Here is a 10133-nt window from a genome sequence, read left to right on the forward strand (position 1 = left end):
AAAATAAGAATAAAATATTAAAAATCAAGGATCCGTCTCTTATCCACACATATGCAGTTGCTGTCTTGTCCCCCAAATTTAATTCAATTATCCGTTTTAAAACAATCCGAACATGGCGACTCTGTTTCCGACCATCAAAACCACCGTGAACCACCGTCCTCCGCCGCCCAGTTGTTGTTTAGCAACCAAGAATGTTGCTCACTCCAAGATCACATTACCATCCCCCTCTACCTCCATCTTCCGATTTTATCGGAACCCTCTTTCCGGCAAGATATTCCCGGTGACTAAGTTAAGAAGGTCCGGTGGGACGAGAATGGCGTGGGATGGCCCTCTCTCTTCCGTCAAGCTCATTCTCCAAGGCAAACACTTCGAGGTACTCACCCCCTCTATTTCTGTGAACTTGTATGGTGTGTGTTGGTTTGTTTACAAACTTGTTTAGCTTAAGTTTGTAGTGTCGTTATTGATTAGAGCTGGTTTGTCGACCCTCTCTGAGTCTGTGTGAGTGGAGAGAGATGTTGTTTTTACTTTCATAAAATTGCGTTTATTGCGATTCCGGTTTAGGGAGGGAGAGAGAGAGAGAGATGGAGGAGGGAGGGAGAGAGGGGGGAGGTTGATGGAGGGAGGGTTTGTTTTTAGCTTGGTAATCTTCCTTTAATAAAATATTGTGATTCCAGTTAAGTGAAGATGTGAAAGGACATGTAGAAGATAAGGTAGGAAAGGCTATTCAAAAGCACAGTCATCTGGTCAGGGAAGTTGATGTCAGATTATCCGTCCGTGGGGGCGAGTTCGGGAAAGGCCCTAAAGTTCGGAGATCTGAGGTATGTAGACTATGTTACCCTAAACCTGAATTTATGCTGAAACGTTTAACATTTGTAAAAGCAGTGTACTAATTTTTGTTCTTTGTGTGGATTAAATGGTGATTGAAATTTTTTGTGTGAGTGAATTTTGCTTTTGTTAGGTCACTTTGTTTACGAAGAAGCATGGAGTAATTAGGGCAGAGGAAGTTGCAGAGACAATGTATGCTAGTATAGATGCTGTGTCTTCGGTAATACAAAGGAAGTTGAGGAAGATTAAGGAAAAAGATTCTGACCATGGACGTCACATGAAAGGATTTGATAGACTTAAAGTTAGAGATCCTGAGGCTATGTTACTTCAGAATGGTTCCATTTCATCCGCTCAAGTAGAAGATGAAGATGATGAAGATCCATTCATGGATGAGGTAGTATTTACTTTCACTGTTTTTTTAGTTTTAAATATCTTTTTGTCTACTTTGAATTCATCAGGGAAAATTATATGTGCTATTATTATATTGTTGTCTTTATTACATTCTACATTTCAGTAAAAGCAACCCTAGTAGCATTGTTTCGAATAATGCTTATTGTTTTGGAGTCTTGATTCAGTATGTATGCCCATGATGTACTTTACGAATTTATGTTTCAGATTGTGCGTACAAAATATTTCGACATGCCTCCGTTGACAGTAGCTGAAGCAATTGAGCAGCTGGAAAATGTTGATCATGACTTTTATGGCTTTCGAAATGAAGATACCGGTATACGAAACTTCGCTTTTTTTCAACCTTCTCAATTTATTTGCCACTCTCTCTTCAGCATTTCTTAATTTATCCATTCAACTTCTCTCCAGGTGAGGTTAATATCATATACAGAAGAAGAGCTGGGGGTTATGGGCTCATTATTCCTAAACAAGATGGTAAAGCTGAGAAAGTAGAGCCCTTGGTGGTGGAACCAGCAAGAAAATCTTCTGTGGCAGAATAGATGGGCTGCTACATGCGTGAATCTGTGTAATTGCACGAGATGTACTTGTTGCTTGATCTGTGTATGTTTTGCTAATATAGGAAGGCAAACAAAAAATTGACTAAATTTGAGTTAATGTCTATGGAGGTCTCCGGCTAAATTTGAGTTGATGTCTGTGGAGGTCTCCGACATCATGACCTTATCTTTGAGATACACTCTACCCAACTACACAAGAACAAAAGACTATGTTTGCCTCTGAACATATATGTATATACAAGTCAACATATTAGTTTCTTTTCAAGGCCTTCCGAATTGTGTTTTATTAAGTTCCAAGTTCTAAACCTCTATTTGTTTCTATACGTGGCCTTTATATTATACTCTAAGATGCATATACTGGTTGTTTTGACAATTTTCATTGCTTAGGTTCTCTAACGTTGTCCAACTTGAGGGAAACAAGTTGCGTTGCTAGAATTATGTTTGCTTCTAGGGTTTTAAATATCTTTCATGTGACAGAGTGCCGCTCATTTTCTAGACTTTGAACCCCAGGCATGAGGTGGAAATGTCAGTTCTTGGCCTCTTGTCACATTCTGCTATGCTAATCTGTGGTCGAGTAGATAAACTAATATCAGTAATTATGTATGGCTCTTGACCTCTTGTACACACAATGTGCTATGAAGTCCGCGTGTTACTCCTATTATATGTGAATATATCTTTGACAAAGAGTCGAAGACTATGAAAGGATAAAGAACAGCTGCTGGAAGACATGTAAGATGTCATCTGATCATTCAAGTAAAAAGTTAGCAATGACCAGGACAAGTATAGTCTGTCGCCTTGAGCCAGGCCTGAAATATTTTGTGATACAAATTGAAGCTAGCAATGACCCAAGTTTGAAACTGTACACAACCAGTAAATACACTGAAAGCTGCCAAAAACTTTTCCTAGATCTCAATTGTACATGTTTATATGATACATAACTAATAAAGAGAAAATATAATAACAAAACATATATCAACTTTTAACACATTATACAATTATAATATACAACAAGTAAAATGAGTTCCTGTGTCAGAATGGATTCCATAGCAAGACCACAGGAGCTTTCCAGCAAGAGAACCATGGTAAATGTGTACTTCAATGATTAGGCCTTCTACCTTTCAGTTCAGGGTCACTGTAGAATACTTCACCGATATATGGGGCAGTCTCTAAGTTGATTCCTACAAGCCTTTCAGCTTTTACCAATTTTCTTTGAAACAGGGATGCTCTTTAGGAGGATAACTGATGAGTTTACGTTATTTGGTTTGCTGTGGAATTTGCATTATTGTTCATAAGAATATGAGTAATATAGGAAAACAAACCAATGGAGAAAGTGGATAATCCAATCTCCGGGTAATATATGTATCTACTTGCCTGGTTTTAAGATTTTGTACATGATTATCCTCCCCTCGTTTGCAAACCTCCTCAACTCTTTCATTATGTTGCAGTCCCTGTCCCTGCAACAAGTAGGATAAAATTTTAAGAAAAATAAATGACATTGTATATAGTCGCTAACAAGTGAAGTTGAGCCACTAAAGTGCTGAATAGTGTCGCGTGCAGGTATACACATGCAATTTGTTATCAATTAGAAACACAAATAACAGAACAGGTAACAAAAATAAAATTCAACTTTTTGATGTATTAATAGACACATGCACCAAAACTGGAAGTATATTATTGAAAGGCAAGCCGCACTATCAAAAGCACAGCATTGCCTCTGTGTAGAAAAATTGTACACATACACATAACAGCATACCCTGTGTAGAAAAATTGCACACATGCACATAACAGAATACCCTCAAATTAGACAGCAAGAAGCTACAATGTCTCCTTACATTTCCTTGTTATCAAATGATTCTAAGCCACTTGAGTGCCAACGAGCGTATCTTAAAGGCATGCAAATGCAGTTCACTCTTACACAAACGAGGAGACAGGTAATAGAAATCAAGTATGATTTCTTGACAGACATGAAAGCAGCATTGAGCAAAGTATGCAAGTATAACTAAGTAGTGAGTCATGACACGATCCAGCAATTGTGCATTTGCACTTTCCCTGGTATTGCAAAATTGACAACCAAACAACATATACAAATTACAAAATAGATGCACGTTTCCCAGTCATTGAGCAGTAACTAGTGAAGTAGAATGTAAGTAACTAGTGAAGTAGAATGTAATCGATAGCCATAGATTAATCTTCGACTAAAACAAAGCAACTCTATCCCATTTAGTGCAACCTTTACCAGTCAATTACGTGGTAAAAGAACAATATTAAAGTCCAGATACATAATACTACACTGCGAATCATAGCGTCATCAGATTGCAAGTAAACTAGCAGAATGCATAGAACCAAAATCATCGATCAACGTTAAGCTACACATACATTTCCAAATAAAGACCGAATCAGCTAGTGTCTACTTAAGAACTTGATGACTCACTTCATTTTCTACTCGTTTACCATCACCGAGCTTTGATTTTTTCTCACTCCGAAAATCATCAAAACTACTCCCCTTCCTCTTCTTTCGATCCACATTGATCACACTCTTACACTTCTTATCGCGAACTTTCCACACATTTTTCCTCCTAAACAACAGCTTCTCAAACTTCCAATTCTTAACACTAGTGTCAATTACAGTAACTTCAGTTCTCGAAAATGCCGAAAGATCTCTACGACGCGTGTCATCTTCTTCATCTTCAAATGCCAAATTAGTACAGCTCACCGAAGGCGTTGCAATTGGGGGAATTGACACAGCACAATTTCTAGGGTTTGGTTGTTTACGAACCCCCTTTTTCTTGGGGACATTTTGGGGATTTCCCATCACGAAAAGCTCGGATAAAATGTCGGACATTGTGATTGAGGAATCTAGGGCTCCGTTTACAGGTGCCGACGATCGGGTCCGATTAGGACCCGGATTTGGAGGTGGAATTGGGTTGAGATTCCGGTTCGGGTCATTTGGAATCGGGTCGGGGATTTGATTAGGGTTGTGAAGAGTGAGAAATTGCTCGAGATTGAGATGTTGATCGGCCGGAAAACCTTTGGATGATCGGAGGCGGGTGAGCCAGTTCGACCCGGAGTAAGGCATTGTTTGGATGGTGGATAGTGTACAAAGATTTGGAAATGTCGCAAGTATTGCTCAATTTCTATTTTCTTATTTGCCTTTGACTTCTGTTTTACTTTATATTTTCAATTAAAAATATTTAATTTTAATATCTTTCATAATATATCTACCTGACTATATATCCATAATTTTGACCCCTGACATTGTATCAGCAGGAATATAAAATATGGTGGTTTGTAAAGATTCATTTTCGGAAAACGGTTTTGAATACATATCTAAATAATTATACAATATATAATAATATAGGAAAGTTCTATGGAGACCGCTGTTTCATCGGAGACCTCGGAGACCACGTATGTTCTGCAATCAAAACAATATAAAATACATTATTTTGTAAAATATGTTTTACAATTATCATGTATTCATTAAAATTGTTGAAGATCATCTATGTTTAATAAGTAGATAATGTATGTTCTGCAAGTTGAGCAAATGTTCTGCAAACTAAACATATTTCATAGAACAAAACATTTTGTAATGTTACACATGTAAAACTTATATGATATTCAAGATTTTAAATGAAATAATGATTTCGTAGAACATGATTTGTAAAACTATACGTTTTGCAATGTTTTTATGAAATATTTTACTTGCAGAACATATGGTCTTCAGGTCTCCAGAAAAAATGTGGTCTCCATTGAACTTAACTCTAAATATGCATTTCTATAAAAAAAATTCAATGATTAGATATTTTTAAATTCAAATAAAATAATTTCTTTAATATATTTATCATTATCTCCCAAATAAAAAAAATCAACTTTTCCTAATACAAAAGGTCTATAATTAATATCGACTGCAACTATTGATATGCAGTAAGAATCTATCATTATATTATATATAATTAGTATTAAAAATATATCCTCTATATGAAAAAAGCCCTCCCCTCCTCTCAAAGCCTCAATTAAACATTTATGAGAGGGCTTCTATTTCACCACCGGAAAACCCTAATTCTTTTATTTTCTCGTTTTAAAATCATATTTTTCATTCAATAAGTTTCTAATTTATTTGGATTTTGTTAGTCTCTCCTTCTTGTGAGAGTTGGTGTGTTTTGATGTTTATTATGGTCGATCGCATGATTTTCATGAGTTTGATTCAGATTTGAAGATTATTATGGGATCGCATCCATGGTCGATTGTTCAAAATAGGTGAAAACCAATCAGATGGAAACAAGTATATACTTTCAAATCGCTTAGTTGCCTTTTCAGGAAGATTCAAAAGGTGATATTCTTCGTCTGTCTAATTTTGATTGTATTTGTAGATGTTGTATGATTTTTATTAATGGAATGATCTTTTTTATCAAAAAAATAATAAATCTTCTATACTTGACCAAAATTACTTGAAAGAAAAAAGAGCAAAAATAAAAAATTGAAAGTATTAACGAAAACTTTTATAAATGAGAAAATATAAAAGAAATATATATTCATAAAAATATAAAAGACATCGAAGAAGTTAAGAAATTAATTCAATAACAACGAAATTGTCTTCTACTTCTACGTTATAAATAGCTCTAAATGATTTCATGAGTTTGATATTTTGACATTACATAATTGATACTTCCCCGTCTTTATTTATTTTTCTCGTTTAATATGTCGGATTGTTCATAACATTAGATAAATTATTAATTTACGTCTAATTTATAAGATTAAATATAATCATGAGTGATATTGTTGGATTCTTATTTATGAGTACTTTAATACGGTGAAATTTTTGTATTTAATATTAATACAGAATTAGTATGTATTGGCAAGTGTGATAAAAGTAAATAGAAAAAGTATTTAGAGATGAGGAAATATAGTTTTATATATCCAGACTAAAATTGGGATAGGTATGACTTCATATTCTTGTCCGTTTCTATTTTTTATCATTTTGAAGATATATATATATATATATATATATAATATAATTTTATAATTTATTTTTAAAATTTTTTAGAAATTTTTTTTTGAAAAATTATAATTTTGTTGAGTCGTGTCAAGCTGTCCCCGGCTTAGAAAAAACTAAAACTTGTGATCACAAATTACATTATTCATAGTTTCAATTATTATTTAATCCGCACAAACTTAACAACCCGTCATTATAGACTCCTTCGATGAGCCCAATATTGTCCAAAACTAAAATTTGAATAAATGATAATTTTATTGGGTCTAGTGAGTTTGGTTAGAGTTTGATTGAACACATATTGATCCAACCTTACTCGTTGTATGCCTTTTATAACAACTCGTAGAATGGACTCCTTTGGTGAGCCCAACATAGCCCAAAATCAAAATTTGAATAATTGTGATTTTAATGGGCCTAGTGAGCTGGGTCATAGAGTATGATTGAACACCTATTAATCCAGCTAGGGATGGCAACGGGTCGGGTTGGGTCGGGTTTCTCGATATCCAGACCCGATCCATTATATTTCGGGTCGGTTCGGGTTCGGGTCCGGACCTGGAAAATGAAGATCCAGATCCGATCCGTCGGGTTTTTTCGGTTTCGGTTCGGATTCGGGTCTAATTCGGGTATTTAAAAAATAAAATTAAATAAAAAATTAAAAATTATATATAAAAAAAAATGTGATGATTGATTTTTTTAAATTTAGGAACATAAAAAGGGTTTAACAAGTTTCGTCTAATACAATAAACACGTGAAACATGTTAACTTAATTGTATACAATCATTCAATTTATCATTTATCATTTATATTTTATATTTTTATTATATTTAGATTTTTAATGCACAATAATTGAGAAAAATATTGATCAAATGAATATAAATTCTGTATTGGGCATATAAAATTATGTAAAACGTTAATATTCATACCTAATAATTCATAATATTTCAATACGTATACTTTACATTAAACACATAATATATATATATATATATATATATATATATATATATATATATATATATATATATAGACTCATGATCAAATACAAACCAATCTTAAAATAAAAACTAAAAACCATTATTCAAACTCTTTAAATTACTAAAGACACTCACATACACTAATTCAACCCAGCATAGCCACCCCCCTCCCCCCAAATCTGCCCAGATTTCCCCCCTCATTCCACGTCGCCACTACTTTACCCACATGTCTCTCACCAACCCCATTTTCTCTCTCTCTTCTTCAAACTCCGCACATCTGCCATCACTGCTCCTGTCTTCATCATCACCATTATTACCTTTGCTCAACCTCTCCCACCATCACCATCTTCATCGTTTCTTCGCCATCACCAACTTCATCCTTTCTCTGCCATCACCATCTTTTTTCTTTTCTGGTCATGACTATCTCTCTCATCTATGTTCCCCTTCTTAGATCTTTTTTGAACAATCTTTCTCTCAAAAATGATTAGAGCTCAGTCATGGATTATGGATTTTAACGTTGTTAAAATTCTGATACAACTGTTAATATATTTATAAAAATCGATGATTTCTTCCGTACAAATTAGTGATATTCGCTTTAGAAAATAGTGATATACGTTGTAAAATTTAGTGATATTTGGTTTGGAAAATAGTGATTTGTGTTACAAAATTTAGTGATTCCTTCTAATAAGTTAGTGATTTGTATATAGTGCTATTGATGATTGGAGATAGCTCGGATATATTAATAAACTGATTGTAATGTGAGATGAATGGAAAGTGACGATGTACAGGATGTTGTCGCACATTGAAGATGAAGAAGATGAACTACAGTGCGTGTTTTGTTTTGTGTGTATAGAATGTGTATATTAGGCTGTAATTGGAAAAGGTGGGCGGCTGTTAAAATATTAGTGGGCCGGTCTGTAATTTGTTTGGGTTGGGCTGCAGTTTGTAGTTTGTAGAATAAGATGGTTTGTAGTGGAACAAGACTCTCTCTCTCTCTCTCTCTCTCTCTCTCTCTCTATATATATATATATATATATATATATATATATATATATATATATTGTATCGGGTTTTTATCGGGTTTCGGGTTCAGATCGGTTTAAATCGGGTTTCGGGTCGGGCCTCGGTTCGGAATACCTGAGATCCAGATCCAAACTCTTTCGGGTCTAAAAATAAGATCCAGATCCGGATCCAGATCCAAAAAAATCGGGTTCGGGTAGACCCAATCGAGTCGGAACGGGTCGGATAAAACTGACATCCCTAAATCCAGCCATACTCATTATAAGCCTTTCATCAAGTCCTCCATATATTAGTTCATACTTCGCATAAACAAAAATACAAAAATTTGTTAGTCAATAAGTTCGAGTGTGTGAAATTGAATTGCTCAATTTATACTGCTCTCATTTTTATGTGACCTTGATAACGACCCGACCAAATTAACATTCTTTGACCTAATCCAAGTTAATTAGTAGAATTAGATTGTACATAATTCAAGTGATTAAGCTATCAAATTGAATTCTTCCAATCTGATCAAGTCGACTGATCTGCAATTCTAATAAACACATATTACATGTAACTAGCTTATAACCCGTGCAATGCACGGGCGATTATAATATTTACTATTCTATCATATATATTTTAAATTTAAACTAATATTATTGTGAGAATAAAATTATGATGAAATAATATGATTAAATAAATTATTTATTTAACAGATGATAAATTCTTAATATTTAATTTCGTCAAATGACTAATTAAAAATTAGGTCGAACATATATATTTTACTGAAAATGTTAAAATACGTTATTTTTTCATGTTATAATTTAAGAAGATCTATAAAATCAGATATAAATCAACCAATCAATCTGTTAATATTTCGTTATTGATAATTAATAATATAGTATGGAATATATTAAGTTAAAAAAACGCGTAAAACCAAATACCGACCCATCATACTAACCTAAATGTTTTGGTTTAATAGATAATAAAAAATATATTACAACATGTCATAAATAAAAAGGTTCGTGGGTGGAATACCAACCGGCTCACCAAACTCGACTGACCTACCGACTAACTGAACTTTTAATGTTACGAATTTAACAGTATAATAGCATATTGTAGATTTATAATATTACTTTTACAGTGAGTCATTAGTGTATTTAAAAATAATGTTAATGTATTTTGGTTGAAAAATATCACAGGTTATTAATTAATATTTATATATAATAATATTATATTTTTATATATGTAGTTTGTGTTAATTGTAGAATATCTGTTTTTTAGTTAGAAATATAAGAAAGATAATATGTTTTATTTAAAAAGGTAATTACTATGTTTCTCGATATTATTCTAAATGATGGAGTTTTTTTAGTTAGAAAATATATA

General features: G+C 33.5%; 2 protein-coding genes across 3 annotated transcripts; one reads left to right on the forward strand and one right to left on the reverse strand.

Annotated features, from left to right (window-relative positions):
- Window positions 1-2052, forward strand: LOC108228041 (ribosome-binding factor PSRP1, chloroplastic). Its single transcript, XM_017403509.2, has 5 exons — window positions 1-373; window positions 675-818; window positions 959-1219; window positions 1441-1549; window positions 1642-2052. The coding sequence occupies exons 1-5, from the start codon at window positions 113-115 to the stop codon at window positions 1770-1772; spliced, it is 906 nt and encodes a 301-aa protein (XP_017258998.1). The 5' UTR covers window positions 1-112; the 3' UTR covers window positions 1773-2052.
- Window positions 2053-2674: 622 nt separating this feature from the next.
- Window positions 2675-4920, reverse strand: LOC108228042 (uncharacterized). 2 transcript variants are annotated; one of them, XM_064079736.1, is made up of 3 exons: window positions 4219-4920; window positions 3159-3241; window positions 2675-3061 (listed from the first exon to the last, which is right to left on the reverse strand). In XM_064079736.1, exons 1-3 carry the CDS (start codon window positions 4861-4863, stop codon window positions 2977-2979), a joined length of 813 nt encoding a protein of 270 aa, XP_063935806.1. In that variant the 5' UTR covers window positions 4864-4920; the 3' UTR covers window positions 2675-2976. The 2 variants fall into 2 exon arrangements, with proteins under 2 accessions (XP_063935806.1, XP_017258999.1); XM_017403510.2 differs by having other exon boundaries at window positions 2675-3052; window positions 4219-4919.
- Between the last annotated feature and the right edge of the window lie 5213 nt (window positions 4921-10133).

Source organism: Daucus carota, chromosome 6 (genome assembly GCF_001625215.2).
Source record: "Daucus carota subsp. sativus chromosome 6, DH1 v3.0, whole genome shotgun sequence".
Classification (NCBI taxonomy): Eukaryota; Viridiplantae; Streptophyta; class Magnoliopsida; order Apiales; family Apiaceae; genus Daucus; species Daucus carota.